The 18,162-nt window shown below is 37.7% G+C and overlaps 1 protein-coding gene across 2 annotated transcripts in view; it reads left to right on the top strand.

The window, feature by feature from the left end:
* LOC119785735 overlaps positions 1 to 16,588 on the top strand; it is a 63,404-nt gene extending 46,816 nt beyond the window's left edge. Inside the window, exons 3-8 of one of the 2 annotated variants that reach the window (XM_038288499.1) lie at positions 6,975 to 7,083; positions 7,184 to 7,297; positions 10,249 to 10,388; positions 10,713 to 10,882; positions 14,220 to 14,619; positions 15,107 to 16,588. In XM_038288499.1, coding sequence (XP_038144427.1) covers positions 7,241 to 7,297; positions 10,249 to 10,388; positions 10,713 to 10,882; positions 14,220 to 14,619; positions 15,107 to 15,953 — 1,614 coding nt within the window. In that variant the 5' untranslated portion in view covers positions 6,975 to 7,083; positions 7,184 to 7,240 and the 3' untranslated portion in view covers positions 15,954 to 16,588. Of the gene's footprint in view, positions 1 to 6,974; positions 7,084 to 7,183; positions 10,389 to 10,711; positions 10,883 to 14,219; positions 14,620 to 15,106 lie in introns of both variants that reach the window. The other variant, XM_038288500.1, reaches the window with a different exon arrangement.
* Positions 16,589 to 18,162: the final 1,574 nt, after the last annotated feature.

Genomic DNA, 18,162 nt, shown 5'->3' on the forward strand with positions numbered 1-18,162 from the left:
TAAAAAAATGCACAAATCCACAAAAGAAGCACAAAAAATGAGACCCACTTTGGGTCAAAAACGGAGCTTGATGGGGGGGATGGTTGGGTGTCATCCCGCCAAAAAAAATTTAAAAAATTATATCTTTAAAAATAAAGCAGCCCAAAATGTTTTTTTTTAACTGCACAAATAGCACAAACAAAACAAATAAAAAAAAGAGAAACCAAATTTGGGTCAAATCGGAGGGGTTTATGGGGGGATGGGGGACGTCATCAACCAAAAATTAAAATGATTATACTTTTAAAAATAAAATTTGCACAAAAACCGTTTTAAAATTCACAAATCAGCACAAACAAGCACTAAAAAACGAGACCACTTTGTTCCCAAAAAAGGGGTTTAAAAGGGGGATGGTTACCTCCGGATGACCTAAAAAAAAAATCTTTTTAAAATCTCTTAAACAAAAATACACAAACGATATTTTTTTTTTCACACAAATCTGCACTAACGTTGCACTAACCATTCAGTCTAATTTTTTAGAGTTTTTTTTTACGTGGGTTTGGGGGGCAGCTTCACCCACTCAGCACTAGAAAATGTTTTCTCTACAAGGAAAACCGGAAATGGTTGTCCTACAAGTAAAACAAGCTCATTATCGCACAACAAACAGATTTATATTCTAATCTCTCATATTTGTTCTATTTAATTGTTGCTTTTTTTTTTTTTTAGAAGAAGATGAAAATAATGAAAAAAAGGAAAAGAGGAACAAATTTTGTGTGTTTGCTCTAGCTTTGCTCATGCAGCATTGAATTGTGGGTAAACTAACTGTGATTTTAAATCTAACCCAAATGCCGTTTTATACAACTGAATTAGTCCTACAGACTGAAAGATAAGCAATAAAAACTTTTGACAAATTGAACTTTTCACCCAAGCTGAGGCTCAGCCATTGGGTCCATTTGTGATGACCCCTGCATGATATGTCAGCTGCAGAATATCTGGCACTGATGCATAAGATTAGCAATCTCCCATGATAATCTGTTAAAGACACAAAGTTTAATTTTGTTTTATTCTTTATTGTTTTATTGTAGATGAAGCAGTAAAAATAGAGAAATTATTCAAAATAAATACAAATGAAAAGAAATGTAGTGATGTTCAATTTGATATGCAATTATGTGTTGAAATATGTTTTTTTTTAGCCAATGAAAACATAAAATTATCTAATGGAATATTTTTTTTTTTATTAAATACCCAAACCCGAAACTTTAATAAAAAAATTTGGGAGCTGCTCACATTTTTACAGGGTTTTAAAAATGATGGAATGTGGGGAAGTGAAGACAAAAGAAAATTGTTTCTTTTATTTAAAAACTAGTTTTTTTGTTTTTTTTTTTTCCCCGTCCCGTTGTGTTGAAAGATTTTTCCTTTTGAAACTGAGCACTCTAACAGCAAGTAAAATTTAAAAATTATGTCTCCACTGCTTTAAAAGACATGAATTTAAGGGGGCCTTTTGAAAACGTCCTGGTTGGGCCCAGCTGAAAAGCATCACAAGTTTGCTTTTCCCCGGGCCCCTTTTTACGGAACTTTACGCTCGTGGGAGCCATAACCCGGGTTTACAGGTTTTATTTAGTTTTTAAAAATTTTTAGGGTCAGCTGCTCTTGCTTCACTGCTCTGTGCCAGCTGTGTAGTTTATTTAACCATTGCTTTTGGCCTAAAGATGGCTACCTTTCTACTTCTGACCAGCAGGGGCAGCAGGTGTACATCTATTGCCAGTCAAAGACCAGGAAGTGGCTGCTCTGTATTTATGCTCTCATTAAGTTTTTAAAACGTTTTTTTTAGTTTTTTAAAAGCGAAGGTGGAAAAAAACAAAATTCCCCCTAAAATCGTTTTTTTTGCCTCTTTGGGGTTTTTGCTGGGGGTTTTTAAAAGTAAATTTTTAAAAAAAAAAAATAATGTTTTCTCTGTGAGATATCTTCAGCAAGGCTATTGCAGCATTGGATTGTGGGAACCCAAACATTACTTTAAACATTAAATCTAATCAAAGCCAACATTTCTACTACCAAGAGAGGCCAAAATGTGTAGGTAATGCAGATCTGCAATCTTCTGGTTCTGGTTTTCTTAGTTAACATTTTATTTGGGACCCGACCCTTAAATTTTTTATGCGGAAAAAACAAAAAAATGTGGGGAACAAAACATACCCGGGCTTTCCCCGGTAGGGGGGAAACTACCAAAAAAAGCAGGTTTGGCATTGCAGCCCCTTGTGGAAAAGTGGTCTGTCCCGGGGATTCCGACCTTTTATTTTGTGGATTCCCCTGACAGGTAAGTTAACTCTTGGTCTTAAATGGAAATGATGTTCCATAAATCACAGATGTATATATTGGAAATTTTGGTGGTGATCCAATACAAGCTAAACTTCTTGATAGCAAATTTTTAAAAATAATGTTTGGGTTTTTTTTCCCGTAGTGATTAGAGACTGACACCCGGGGGTGGAAAATTTTTACTCCTGTTTCCCCTCCCACTCCCCCAGAAAAAAAAAGGGGTCCCCTCCCGGGGCCCGAGTAGAAAAACTAAAACCCGTCCCGTTTCCCCCTCCCCGGGGAACCCTTTAAATTTCCCCCCCCATCCCGCTCCCCCTTTAGAATGACCCCCCGCCCCCTGCACCACCCCATTCTTTTGTTTTTCCCTTTAATAAGATTTCTGCCAATCCCTTTAATCTGAATTTCTCTGAATGGGGCATTTAATTCCCCGTTTTTAAATGGTAAACTGTTTGGTCCCCCATTGTTGTTTTTGACGCCGGGGGAAAAACTCAGACGGAAAACACTGTTTGGGTTTTTTGGGGGGTGTAGTTTTTTTTTACTCCGGGGGGTTTTTTAAGGGGTGGGGTTCAAAAAAAAAAAACTTTTCACAATGGGGCCCCCATTCTGGATTTTTTTTCTTTCTATTTTTTTTTTTTTTTTTTTTAATTTTTTTTTGGCAATAACCCAGTTTTTTTTTTTGTTTTTCTATTTGGTTTTCTCCCCCTCCCGTCCCGCTCCCTTAGTGTTTTTAAATCCGTACCGTCCCAATCCAAAGTGATCGTTTTTACTTAAGTACTGACTCCCACCCACGGGGAAACCCCCTGGGATTCCCCGGGACCCCCTTGGGGAAAAAAATTTTTTTCCCAAAAAATGTCAGTCTCTAGTAGTGATGGCAATTTTGAAAACTACATCCTGATGTTAAGGCAGCTTCTTTGTTTCCTTTCTTTCTCTACTGGATGAACTGATTAATCCAGGTGTATCTGGCCAATGCTTTCTGAGGTCAGGCAAAGTTAGATTAATCAGTTTATTCAGTAGAGAAAGACAGGGAACAAATGAGCTGCTTTAACTTCAGGAAGTAGTGGAGTTGTGAATAAAGTCCACTGGATAAAAACTCAACATCATGCTTAATACAGTTGAACAGATTTGAATGGCGACATCTGCTGATTGGCTATGAGAAATACATTTGTCTAAATTAATCCACGACTGAACTAATTTGTTCCATAATATTAGTATTGATAATGATAGTATAAATAAATGAATAAAAAAAATTCTGACTTGTGGAATTTTAAAGAGACATAAAGCCCTTTTGATTATTATTGCTGAAGCTTTTCTGAGCTCAATGTTGTTTAATTGTATCTCAGACTATAATTCTGTAATTTAGATAAAAACGATATGACAAAACGATGATGTGGGAATGGTATGTGCCTCTGCAACTGTGCTTATGTCACTTTAAACTGTAAAATTGGAAGGAGATGGTTGTGTGAATTTGTTTTGTAGTTAAAAAATTTGTATTAAAAAAATATTTCTTTTCAGCAGTGCCTGGTTCAGCCTGCTCCCCTCTTCTTTCATTACCTCTCCAGCTTTGGAGGAGACCCATTCGCTTGGTACCAATGTTGCTGGTATCAACCGATATTATTTAGCTATTTTATGTAAATTAGGATGCACCGCAGCTGTTATATCTGAGCGGGTCCGCTCCTCTGTAGAGGTAGGCCTCAGATAGTTTTGTATTTCCATCTGCGGTCTCACTGCCGTCTAACTGTGGTTGCACCTACAACAAAATAACTACATTAACAATTGTTAAGATAAATGATTTTTGTATATTAAATAAATATTATGGAGCACTTGATTAATTGATCACACAAGTTAATGTTATCCTAAAAAAACTTAATCCATAAAATTTGTCCTCTACATTTAACCTGCAATCAGAAAAGAAGTGGAGAAATGGTTATACCCTTGCAAATCATGAAAGTCTTGTATTTTGCACTGTTGCATCATTTGTTCATTGGAGCTCACCAACGTACTTTGCTGGTGTAGATCAACCCACATTTAAAAAACAAGTAGAAAGCAAAGATATTTCTTTGTTGTTTCTTTTATTGAAATCTACCTTTGATAAAGGTCCAACCAAAAACAGAATGAGTCCAACATAAACAAACCATTTCAGCTTCAATGCTTCAGGTAGCTGTAGAGTAACATGTAGCAGGTTAATTCTTAACAGAATTTAAGATATATAAAGCTTTCTGCCATCATGGAGGTAAAAGGAAGTGCTAGCTAAATCCAGATGGTCAGAAGTGATACATTTTAAGACCTGAATTGATTTAAATCAGATGTATTTAAAGGCCCTGTCATACCTTGACGATTTAGCCAGCATATGCCTGACATCCCAGAATCTTCTAAAACGATGGCATACGCTGAACTTTCGATGTGTTTAATTTTGAGCGTTTACATGGAGTATTCATCACGAGTCCAGAACTTATGTCCAACGAAAGCCAAACTTATGCAATACGGGGGGGGGGGGGGGGGGGGGGGGGGGGGGGGGGGGGGGGGGGGGGGGGGGGGGAATGCGCCCGGAGGCGTCTGGTCTGCATAAAAAGATTTATTTGATCGCAGTAATAACCTAGCTGCTGTTTAAAAGAAAAAAAGAAAAAGAAAGGGGATTTGCAGTCACAGTAGATTGAGCATGATGTCTGCTAGAAAATTTGTTGTTAGCGGCTGTGGGTGTTAAACTGTAGAACTGACGGTTTCCTCCTGTGAATCCCCTTTTATATCGAAAACGCTGCCAATACGCCATTTAACGGTAGCTGTACGTTAGAAACACATTCAGCGGTGGTCTGGAACACATCAAATACGTTGATATGCGTTGGAGAAAACGTCTTGATAAGTTACGCGTAAGTTATGCACAAGTTACTCATAGGTTTTAAATAAAGCATCACGACGCCATGACCTATGAGTAACTTACACTTAACGTATGTCAACCATCAAAAAACCTACCTGTAACTTATGGCCCAGGTATAAGTAAATGCTTAAAATGTTTTGACGTACTTACAGTATGTTGACGTGTGCCAGCCTACTTCAGCGTGCTCATAACTTATACAAAACTGACCTATAACTTATCCAACGTATGCCAGCGTTTTTAGCCAGATTTTCCGTACGTCAGACATACGCTGGTTAAATCGTCAAGGTGTGAAAGGGACATTAGCAGGTAAACCTCTAGGAGATTTACTCCTGGGGATTTTAGTGTAACTAAAACCAATTCTTGATGCAGTTTTTGTGTTTTCACAGACTTGATTGTTTGTGTTGGGTGGAATGACGGATACACTGACCTTGCATGAATAACCGAGTAACAGCTTGAGGAATAATCTCTAAAACTTCATCTTCTTTTTTTATAAGAGCTAAAATTGTATTTGATATGAACAAATTGGAACAGTTATAGTATAATTCCTGGTTTAAAGTATATTTTATAGGGTGTACAACTTGGTTTATCACAACTTTAGGCTTTGTGTGGCCTTAGGGGGGTCCGGAGGTTTCCTTCCCCGGAAAATGTTTAAATTTATACCCTCTGGACGCTAATTCCTGCATCTTTATGTGGAATGCAGCTCACTTTTTGTTTATGTTACAACACTGCTTTTGTCCTGATTATTATAAGTATGTGTGCTTGAATGGCTGTGGAGATTTCATAAGAAAGACATGAAATAATTTTTTGGTACAATATTATGTTTCATAGGATAGTTCAAACAAAGAGTGAACAGATGCATTTCCATTTAAATTAAATTACTGGTATGTATTTTTTCAAGAATCGTAAGATAAAAGCACATTTTAATTGTACCTGGAGTACAATTTATTAAAAGCAATCAATAAAATTAGCTGATGTCAAAAGCAAATAGTTCAAAAACTCTCCTTAAAGGTGATGTGTTTGTCTGTGAAAATATTTACATTAATTACATCTTTTAGATTTACAAATACTTCTATTTTCTCTTGTAGGTTTTTATTCTTTAATGTTTTTATTTTAATACTTTAATCTGCTTTTGAGGGGTGTTTTTATTTTTGCAAGGATGTCCCTGAAAGATGCGTATTTTTTTGTGTAGAAGTGTTTTTAATGTCTGCATTTTATGTTTCCATGCGTTTCCAAACAAAATGATATTAGGTTTTCATAAAGGTGGAGATTCCTCACAGCAACAGAAATATAGCACAGGGTGTTACTGTAGCACAGAAGACTTTGTGAAACAGTGCTGTGGAATCAGAAAATTTAGAGAAAGGCGTTCCTTCCTCCTGTAAAATAAAAAACAATTTAAAGCCTCCTGTAAAGTGTGTTTACAGTTGAGTTTTGCTTATCACTCAGCACTTAGGTAAAGTGTTTATATTTTCCATAAACATTCTGATCCAGACCGTTCGACAGGGACATAATCTTTTCAGGGCATTACTTTGTGTGTGTTTTGTTTAGACTGAAGGTACAGCTGCATTGGGTTAACTTGATGGGCTGCCATTATTGGCTGCTGGAGGGGCCTGGGATGTGATGGTCACAGTAGGACGCTCCGAGGTACCAGGACCAGCTATCTGAGACATCACTGGAACAGATAAATACAGGCAGTGAGAGATCAGGCCCGCTGATGGCAGAGTTTATTTCTCACCAATGATGAAGTATGTTGTGGCAGCTGGTGTGCGGACCTGTGTCATTATGGCCATACTTTCCTTCAATTCTTTTGTCTCCTCAGTGCTGGATTCGGACTCGTTCTTCATCATCTTATGGACGGAAGACGGTATGCTGAAGGGCTGGAGGAAGATCTGCTGAAGAACCTAAACTTGCTCCTGCTTCTGGAAAAGGTCCCTCACAGATTTATTCCACTGTTTACCTATTTCTACTTACAGAACATGAGTTTTGCTTATCACAAAATAATGAAGCCTTAAATGCTCTGTTTTCAAGGTTTCTAGGTAGAGCAGTCCTGCTCATTATCCACCAGCAGGAAGTGTAGCGCAGAAGATGAACAGTTTGGTGGAGGCTGGAACATTGAGCCAGACGTCGCAACGATACCTCCAGGTGTTACCATGTTCATGATCTGCATATTGTCCAGGTTCAGATGATGGAGGAACTCCTCTACATGATTACTTGCTGCCAAATTTTGACAAAGATGCTTCAGTACTCAGAAGTCGTACCACGTTATAGTCCATAACAGACCTGTTAAAGTTATGTTTATTGGTTTATTTTTTGAAGACTAAAACATGCAGTTTTGCCTCACTAAGCTGCTGCAAAATGGCTTGAACCCACTGCTAAACCCAGTGGCTTGAACCACTCCTTGGGGCCTTAGTGCAGGGCCTACAACACAAGATCTCATTATTATTCCATGTTGACTACAGGGGATGTATAGAGGTTCTACTCCTCCATTGATTGACTTATAACAAAATTATCTCCCATGTTGTTCTTGTGATTGCCTAAACGAATGAAGATACCACATTTATAGTAAATACATGAATCAATCTTTATTTGCATTATATCACATACATCACTTACATTTGCGGGGGCCTGGACAGGGGAATGATTAACTGAGACCATGTGTGCTAAAGAACACTGTCATTAGGCGCATTCTTTCGGCTACCGTACGGCTACCCCGTCGTGTGGTGGTTTCCTTAGGGCGTTGCCTTTTATCTCAGTGGAAAGATTGGAGCCACATTGGGGAGGGAGAGGGGAAAAAGCATATTTCACACTTTATCCTTAACAGGGTACAGTTTAAGATATCAAAAAAGAACCTCAGCACAAAAACGCACATATAAACACCAGACAAACATTTCAGCAGAAATGTTTGTGAAGATTCTCAGTCATCAAGGTCATGTTCATGCTTGAAAAAATTTGGTCTTGGCAGCTGGATGTGAGGTTTTCTAGAATTAGTTTCAACAACGCAGTGCACAGAAACATCCAGTTCACACGGGAAGATGTGAAAGATGACAGCCTTGCTTTCCTGGACTGCGTGGTTCACATCATGGAAGACAGACAACTCAGTTTACAGGAAACCTGCACACCGACCAGTACCTCCCTTTTGACTCACTCCACCCACTGAAACACAAACTAGGCATCATCAGAACCCTCCAGACATGAGCAGAAACCATTCCCACCATCAACAGAGGGAGGATAAGAGAACAGGGACACATTAGGACATCTGGAGTTATCCCAGATGGGCATTTCTAAAAACCAACAAGAAGAGGTCTGCTGAGAAGGAAGAAAAGAGAAGAAGGAACATCGTCAATTTCTGTGTTGATGGAGTTGTTGAAAAACTCAGGAGGATTTTCAACCAGCACCCAGTTGCCATTTCAAACCTGGCAACACCCGAAGACAAAATTACCCAGAAGATTCACCTCCCACTCGTCCCCATCTGAGTTCTGGGCTCTTCCGCCCTAACATCCAGCGGAGTTTTGATAAGGGGCCGGCCGAAGTCCAGAATAAACTTGTTTTAAGAGCAAGCTGCACAGAATCTTTCACCTGCCTTGAAGTCTTTGTCGCTGTGCTCCTAATGGCGAATCCAGTATTCCAAACTTGTTGGACTTTTCTGCCTTGAAGCGAGCATGCACATCCAAGATATTATCCCATCTTACCCTTGAGGTCAACCACCACAGCCAGGTTGCCGTTCCATCGCACCCAGCATACGGCTCAGCTCACAGTCCTGCTCGTTCACAGCCTTTGTGAGCGCATCAACTGTCGCCGACATCCTCCATAATTGTAGATACATCAGGTATCCTCGTAATCCATACAGATGATATCTGAGTATCTTAAGTCCAAACATGTATATGTCTTCCACGTCCTTGACTGACAGCATCGTAAAACACACCATTCTGCAAGCCTTCCAGGAGTCTAGAGTTTATCCCACAAAGTATGTGCCAGCAGGACAAGACTTAAGCCTGTTTTCTAATTGAGAAAATGTTATCAATTGCATTGAGAGACCAGCTGACTGGATGCATTGTATGATTCGGGTGATATGAAGAGAGGGCTCAGAGGGCTCTGCCTTATGCCCTCTGGAAAGAAGCTTCTCAGCATTCAATGGAGGGCCAGCAGGTTCTGCAACAGCTGTTTCCCCGCTGCCATAAGACTGCTGAACTGTTGAAATTCTAATTAAGTCAAAAATCAAGACTGCATCACACTTGTAAACATCATATTGACACTACATGGCCAATTTTCAAATCCTTTTAACTAGAACTCAAATCAGTGTTTCTACTGCCTTTTGCACCATATTGAATCATTTATTTTGCACTGCTCTGAACCGTCCACTTCAATGCCTTTTGGATCATGTCTCTCCTACACTGTTTACTTTTTGATCACTGCTGCACTTTATAAATGGAAATGTTCATTTCACTGCTAAGCTTCTCATTCACTTTTGAAGCAGTATGCATCAAAATGTGTATACACTGTATACAAAATGACAATAAAGTTTGTCAAGGTCTAGTTCCATTTGTGTGATATAGGCACTTCCTGTCGCCTGTTGTCATGGTGACTCATCAAAGCTATTCCGATCTAATTAAACTAACTCACAGCAGCTTTTTTGAAACCAAGAATTCAGTTTACAACCTCAGACCAATTCAGAGTTGACTCATTTTTGATTATGTTAAAAAAAAAACAGGTTGAATCTGTGCTGCTAAGAGCCAACAAGAACTACAGGCGGCCTGTTACTCAGTTTATCTAGGTGTTTCCAAATCTCTCTAAAAATTACTGGATCATCTCGGCCCTTTAATGAACTACAGCCTGAAGCCACATCTATTTTAACTTCAAATAATTCATGTTATTAATACCCTGGTAAATTCACATTAAAGGGCCCGTATCATGCAAACTCAGCTTTTAAGCTGTTAACAGCTTTGTAAGGCTATTCCTTAATTAAATAATGCTCAAAGTAGTAGAAAGAAAGAGGCCAATTATCTATTTACAATGTTTTAGCCACTTACTCTGTTCAGTCTGGCTACTGTTGTCGAGAAACAGCAGCTGATGCTATTAATCTTTAACATCTTAAGAGAAAACATCCCCACTGTCATGTGAAGAGCTGCACTTTACACTCAGCCGGAGGAAACTTAGACACAATCTCAACCATCAGAGGCAATGGTTTCACACTCAAAGGAATGAAATATCTGTCTCTGTGGAAAAAGAAAATGGGGTAAGCTGATTTCTTCCTAAGCTGTTTTTATCTATGTCTTAAATTCCTGGATTAACTTTTTAAGATTAAATAAACAGATATTTTAAGTTAAAACAAGCTTAAAGTTGCTATAATCACTTCTACTTGCAGGCAACAGAACAAGAAAAATCACGGGCAGTTGTAACAAATCTGAACATTGTATTCCAAATTTAATTTGGCTGTTTTTAGTTGTGTTTTATAGGGTTGTTTTTGTGTGTTTAACAGGAAAGCTGCTTGGATCACATTCTTGATCTCCTTCACTTTGTGTGGCACATAAAAACGCAGCTGACTTTGTTTCTCCTGCAGGTTTAAAATGTTTATGAGGTGGTTAACGTTCATAGCTCTTCTGGCTGCCTCAGTGAATTCAGGAGGCCGGGTTTCTGGTCGGGGATCGGTGACTTTTGAGTCAACCTGCAGGGTCAAAAGTGAACCAGAGGAAGAGCTGATCTTACACTGTGGAGACGGAAAATATGAAGGTGAGGATTTCATTTGATAATATTTTATGAACAGCCTACATGGTGTCAGTAATAGTTTGAAAACAGTTCTTGGTTCCTGCTAATCAGACTTTCCCTTGTAAACTGATCCAAGGTTTTCTGTGAAGTTTTAGTCCTGTCAAGTTCCTAAATCACTTTCAGAGTAATCTTTGTTACTTAGCCATTTAATTCTAAGCTTTGAATCATTAGGGCATAACAAAGGCTCTTTAGAATAAAGCAAATAAAATAGGCTGTTTTGACACAAAGCAGATAACTTGAACTCCAAAAATTGAATGAAAGGTTAGAGAGAAGCGTAAAATAAATGTTTGCAATTGATTTGGCGCAGGTAAGTAAAATGACTTTATTTTTTTTTTACTTTTAAGAAGGGGAAAAATACATTTTAAACTTAGTGCATTATATGTAATGTTTTTAAGATAAAAAAAAAATTATATCATTTTTAGAGCTGACTTCTACCTTCTGTGAAAGAGAATATACTGTTCTATATAAGCAGCAGGGAATTTATATTTAAACCTCTTTACAAATTGTTCTCTCCAAAGAAAATTTAATAAGACTAAAAAGGGCATCAGTGGCAGCTGCTTATTTTGCACTTGGCGTGGGACATCCTGCTGAATGTACAGTACCAACTTTTGATCATTGCTAGGTCAAGATATAACAGCCTAAGATTTGTAGAACATATTTTATTTAGAAGACTCAAATAAAACTATTTCAGAATAATCCTGTCTTTCACAGTGAGGGTGGAGGTTTGACAGGACCCAAATGCAGACACAAAGGTGGTTACTTGAAGGTTAAAAAACAAAAGTTAAACAGAAGCAAAAATCCAAAAATATAAAACGCTGAAAACCAGGAATACTCAAAACACTAAGGTGACAAAGAAATGTCAACAAACCAGCAAAGAGTGACTGAACAGGAGATTATATGGGAGTGACAATCAAAGACCAGACTAATTAGCAGATTGGGAGCAGGTGTGAACAGAGGCAAGAAGGGAGCTAGGGAAAAGGAGACTGACACAAGAGGGCAAACAAGAAATATCTAAGAACTCAAATACAATCAAAAATAACTAGAACACAAGAATCGAAATAAGACCAACGAAAACTCAATATAAAATATTTCGTCAATATAATTAAACTTGGACAAAACCATGACACTGTTCATGTTTGAGTTGTCTGCATGTTCTTGTCTTTTATTTTTTTTATTAAATACCAAAAAAGCTCTAAAATCAAATTTTTTGTGTTTTTATTTTTAGAATGAAGAAGGTTTTACAAATCAAACAGTATTTTGATATGATTTGTTAATACATTACAAATATCCAGTTTAAATTTAAGATTTGATTTTGTGCTATGGTTGATCAAAGTTTACTGGACTTGATAAATACAGCTAATTAGTCCTTTATTATAGTCACTTTGTCAAAATGTTAACAATAAAGGGCCATTTTTTGGTTTTTATTAAGCTCTGAATCGTCATGCTATTGGATTTTCTTTCTTTAGAATTGTAATAAAAATACATGTTTTTTTTACAAAAAAAAATGTTTTGCTCCCATTTCACAACAGATTGTCAAGTTGTTTATTTTGTTTCACCACCCATGATTTGTTCCCTGATTTTAAAACTGTAGAAAACTCCCAGCTCCCATAGCACATAGTCTCATTAAACATGTGTCAGTGCTAATGGGTGGGCCTGGAGGCCAGAGTCCAATGATAGTCCAATGGTTCAGATCTGCTTTAAAGGAATAGTACACCCAAAACATGATTAGCCTTCATTTTCTACTCACCCCCATGCTGAACAACACTCTGGAGTACTTTTTTGATATCTCAAATGCATCTGGAGATCTGGGAGGCTTCTTGCTGTCTGCTGACATTCAAATAATGGAGGTCTATGGCGCCCGAGGCAGAAAGGTCCATAAAAGTCCACAAAAAACGTGTCAATATTCCTCCATACTGCTCGTCCAATGTATTCCATGTGTCCTGAGTGGGTAGCGTCCATAATTTACTCGAAACTCGAATCCTATACACTACTGTTTATGCTCTAAAAACATTCTAAATGACTTCGTTTCGAGTAAATTCTTATCTTGGAAAGATAAGCTTAATGGCTGCTTTTTTTGCATACCATAATTAGAAAAAAAAGGAGGAATCAGAATCAGAAAAAAACAAAACACCCAGTATTTGTTTTGTAATCTTTTTTTTTTTTTTTTTTTTTTATGTAATCAATTTTTATTTTATTTTATTTTATTTTATTTTTTTTGCACCTGCTACTTGGACTGCAGCTTAAAGGTTCTGGAAACAAAGCAAATATATTTTCGCTGTTAGCCTCTTTTATATTAAACCTCCCAGATGGAAAAAATACACAAAAAGAATATATAAATGTTAAATGAAATAAAACATATTAAAGGTTGTTATAGCTGTAACTCCTTTTGCTTTAGCTAAGTTAATGCTAAAGTAATTTGAAGTGTAAATCATTTAGGAAACTGCTGATCAATCACCTTGTGCATAAAGGTGTTAGCCAACCCCATTGGATGAATGTGCTGCCAAACAGAACTCACAAATGTTTGAGTAGTGAGACCTCAATATATTTTTTAACAATTATTTTGTTATTTTCTGATCAGTTTTCTAATTTTCCAGCGAATCAGACCTTCCCTTGTAAACTGGTCCAAGGTTTTCTGTGAAGTTTAAGTCCTGTCAAGTTCCTAAATCACTTTCAGAGTAATCTTTATTACTTAGCCGTTTAATTCTAAGCTTTGAATTGTTCAGGCATAACAAAGGCTCTTTAGAATAAAGCAAATAAAATAGGCTGTTTTGACACAAAGCAGACAACTTGAACTCCAAAAACTGAATGAAAAGTAAGAGAGAAGCGTAAAATAAATGTTTGCAATTGACTTGGCGCAGGTAAGTAAAATGACTTACTTTATTTTTTTTTTACTTTTAAGAAGGGGAAAAATACATTTTAATCTTAGTGCATTATATGTAACTTATTTAAGATAAAAAAATATATATATATCATTTTTAGAGCCGACTTCTACATTCTGTGAAAAAGAGAATATACTGTTCTATATAAGCAGCAGGGTGATTTATCTTTTAATCTTTTTACAAATTGTTCTCTGCAAAGAAAGTGTCATAAGACTAAAAAGGGCATCAGTGGCAGCTGCTTATTTTGCACTTGGCGTTTTTGTTGTTGTTATTTTGTTATTTTCTGATCAGTTTTCTAATTTACCATTATAATTTAGAAACTATTATTTGATTTGATGTATTGCACATTTATTTCTTGAATTCCTCTGTGAAAAAGCAGCAAAATTAAAAAGGCAAGAAAAATATGTTGTCTCTTGTTATAGGTGTGGTCCAATTCTGGCACACCCCATTTGGTGACCTCCAGAGTTCCTCTTCACAGTCTAACCTGGACGCAGCGTTTATTCACCTCGATGGGCATCTTGTGATCCCAAACTCCAGCATCCATCACAGTGGACTGTACTACTGCATCCTGCTTCACCTGGATGGATCCACACTGTGGCCCTATGAGCTGCATGTAGGTCTGAGCCACCAAAACGTAGCGGATGAGGATGAGCGCGGCAACAGTTGTTCTGCACACAGGTTCAGGAGGAACGCAGGTTTCCCAGAGAAGAATGCAGCTGTGGTTTCGGATGAGACTTTTGCCGGAGCGGTGGCTGCATCGGTGCTGCTGACGTTTTTGGTGGGATTCAGCGCTGGAGCTCTGCTACGGTCTCGTGTTCTCAGGTGGGTTTGGAACAAGGAATGTGATTATTTGGTATTTTATCAAAAAGTATTTTCCTTCAGATTTTATTATAAGCCTTTTCTCTCCTATTTGTAGTTTGTATATTGGTTGGAGTTAAAAAAATTAAAAGAATGATGGATGCAATTCAAAAGTATTAGTCTAACTTGTTCCAGTTCATTGTGATTTGGGTGGGTGGGTAGGTGGGTAGGTACACCCCTTCTTTCATATGATTTAAAAAAAAGTAACCACATACATTTATTGGAAGAACCTAATTATTTTATTGTTAGTAAGTGTGACAATGTTTAAAAACAAGGATATACTGCGGTAAGTCCCAGTGATCATGATGCAAAAGGCCAAAAGTTCATATTAATAAATATTACTAAATATGTCTCACTGCAATGGCAGGAGATGATAACCTGAAACAAACCTGAGTGAGGGTGATTAAGAGATGTCAATACATTTACTAACCCAAAGATTGATTTCTTTCAGATGCTTACAGGCACTCAGGGTCAGGATGTCACGAAAGAAGCGACAACACCAGCCTGATGTGCCAGACAGTTCCCGGGTCACCATGACAACCCTGCCTCCCATGTATAATAGCCATGCCTTTAGGACTGAAACAAGGCAGCATAATGCTCCGCCGTCCAGAACCACAGAGACACCAGTTTTCCTTACAACACCATCTCCACCTGCCAAACCTAAGAGAAGCTTCCGGAACAGAGATGAGGAGAAACAGAAAGGAGCTGCATACTTGGAAGGATGTGATTACAACCAGGAGGAGGAAGGTTGTGAGGATGAAGAAAATGAGGGGGGAGAGTCTGCTAAACCTTCTTTCCATGTGCAAGATGAAGGGAGTCGTAGTGAAACGGAGGAAGACAAAAGTGAAGACCTAGAGGAGGCTGGAGCAGCAAGCAGGGTCTCAAGAATGGGGAAGAAAGGTGGAGCAGGGGAGCTGAGCAGAAGAGAGGAGGAGATGAGCGGAGAGGCGGATGGAGGACAACAAACGGATGAGGAGATTGCCCAGTCGCCCACGGAAACGGATGATGAGAAGAGCAACAAAAGCGAGGACGACACAGCCGAAGAGGAGCCTTCAACGTCGTCTTCCCGCCGTCGTCGGAGCCGCGTTATCCGTTTATACCAGTATGACGATGACGGCCAGAGATACGGCCACCTCCCGGATCCTGCCCCCCAGGCTCCAGAACCTGCCCCCAGGCTCAAACATCGCTCCCTTTCTCTAACGCGCCTGAACGCCATCATGGCAGTAGCCTCCACAGGGCTGATGGAGTCGGGGAAGGAGCAGGGCGAGGAGAAGCAGGGCTTCCACATGAAGATTTAAGAAAACCATTCAGACTGGAGGCTGTTCGTGGAGAGGAAAAAGACCTCAGAGACAAACACAAAGTCTGCTGTCTGAGAAACTACCAATGGTCAAATAATTTTAAAGATGTCTGCCAAGTTAAAAAAAGCAATAAACTCAGGGTGTGACCGGCCTCTCACAGCTGGAGAGAGGGACTATGCCCCCATTAGAGTATGTAGGTTTAGACAGAAATAAAATAAATGTCTTTAATGTAAACTTATGAAATAATTCTTTACTAAAGTGGTGAAATCCTTAAACATTTTGTTTCTTGTACTACAGTCTACTATGAATTATAACAGTAACAAACAAGTTAAACAGGTAACAGTTCTTAGCTACTGATTGTTCAAGGTGTACAATAATGGAGCTCCAGACCAATCATCCTGTTTACAGCATTCTTAGCTCCGCCCACTGAGTGTTGACATTAAAGCTGAGAGGTTCATTAGAATCATCATGAATACACACTTCTGAAAAATAATTCATTTGAATAATTCATAGAAACAGTTTATATTGAAATTTTCACATTTATATTATGATTTTGTGGCCTTTGACTGCAACACTATTGGAGGATCGTCTGCTTTTAATAATTACACATTAAAGTTGTCTAAAAATGGAAGGTACAATAACAAGTACTTATTTATCAGCAGATTTTTATTTAATTTCAGAGGCATGAACATCCAGTGTATTTACTGAAGATATTTTTGTGAACCTGTTTGGTAAAATCTGTTAAATTGAGGAGTTTTTAAAGGAAGATCAACTAAAGTTCTGTTCTCATGACTAAAAATAAATGATTGGGTTTTCTTAAAAAACACACAACTAATGTGTTATAAATTAAAACGTAAAAATGACTTCATTTGCTAAAAAAAAAAAAAATCTACCTTTATTCAAATTTTTTTTTTGTTTAGCAGATTTTATGGATGAAAGAAAAACGTTAAAATGGTGGAGCTCTTAATTATACTTTCTAGCACTTTTGGACTCATAGTTTGACACCGCCGCATTATATATTCCTTAGAGTCGCATCTTAATGGATGAAAAGATTATAAAGATGAATCAGAACCTTAGATTTAGGAGCCTTTGGGACTGAATGGAAAACCTGCAGAAAAAGCTATAAAATACATGTCAGTTCTTTACACTTGTATCTAATCAAAGTAGAATATCAATGGAAGTGCCAATTTCGGTCTAGGAGTTTATTTTTGTGTCTTTTAACAAGGTACAAAGGAAATACTGCATTAGCTCTGTCTTCAATGAGTGCTTAAAAAGGCATTTTCAGGTGAGAAATAAAATGCAACCATATTGAAGAGATGTGTGCATGTGTAAATTATAAATTCATGCAGTAGGTATTTATTTTAGGTTTATAGAATATAGTTAATTGTTAGAATGAGAACCTGAGAGAAAGGGGAGGCAGGGTTTATCCTTGACTCAAATAATCTATCCTTTCAAAACATCTCATTTTGCATTGCATTTCAGGAGAAAAAAAAAAAAAAACCTGAGGAGAGGTTAAATCGCACTTCCATGATCTTTTAACTGATTACAAGTCTGCAGTGGTGTCACAACTGCACACATTTGTTACTTAAGTTGAAGTATCAACTTGACCTCTTTACTCAAGTAAAAGTGAAAAAGTATGTGCTCCGAAAAAATACTTAAAAGTATAAAGTAACCTTTAAAAAAAAAAACAGCCAGGTGCCACTAAATTGAAAGCTAAATTTTTCGACAATTTTGAAAAATTCTTTGAGATAGGGCCAAGGATGAGGGAGGTCTTGTTGGTCTCCATCTCCCGATACGGTCTCGCCTGCGTCCAACCTTTAAGACATTTCAACATCTTTTTCTGAATCCTACATTATAGCATGGTTTAGACAATTCACGTTTGCACTAGTTTTCACTAGGTGTTGATGGCGCCAATGATCTACATTGGATGCAGCACATGATGTGAAAATATAAACATTAAACCGAAGCCAAGAGTAACGAGTAACGTTTGTTTTAAAGATATAAGGAATAGAAAGTACAGATACTTGTGTGAAAATGTAATATGTAGAAGTCAGAAATGGGAATAAAAATAAGTAATGGAGTAAAGTATAGATACCTAAAAAGTGTACTTAAGTACAGTAACAAAGTATTTGTACTTCATTACTTGACACATCTGCAGTGTGTAAATTTACATCTATGAGATGGGAATTAATGTAAAATTTTTGATGAT

The sequence above is a fragment of the Cyprinodon tularosa genome, unplaced genomic scaffold, assembly GCF_016077235.1.
Source record: "Cyprinodon tularosa strain WSP-4 unplaced genomic scaffold, ASM1607723v1 ctg257, whole genome shotgun sequence".
Taxonomy (NCBI): domain Eukaryota; kingdom Metazoa; phylum Chordata; class Actinopteri; order Cyprinodontiformes; family Cyprinodontidae; genus Cyprinodon; species Cyprinodon tularosa.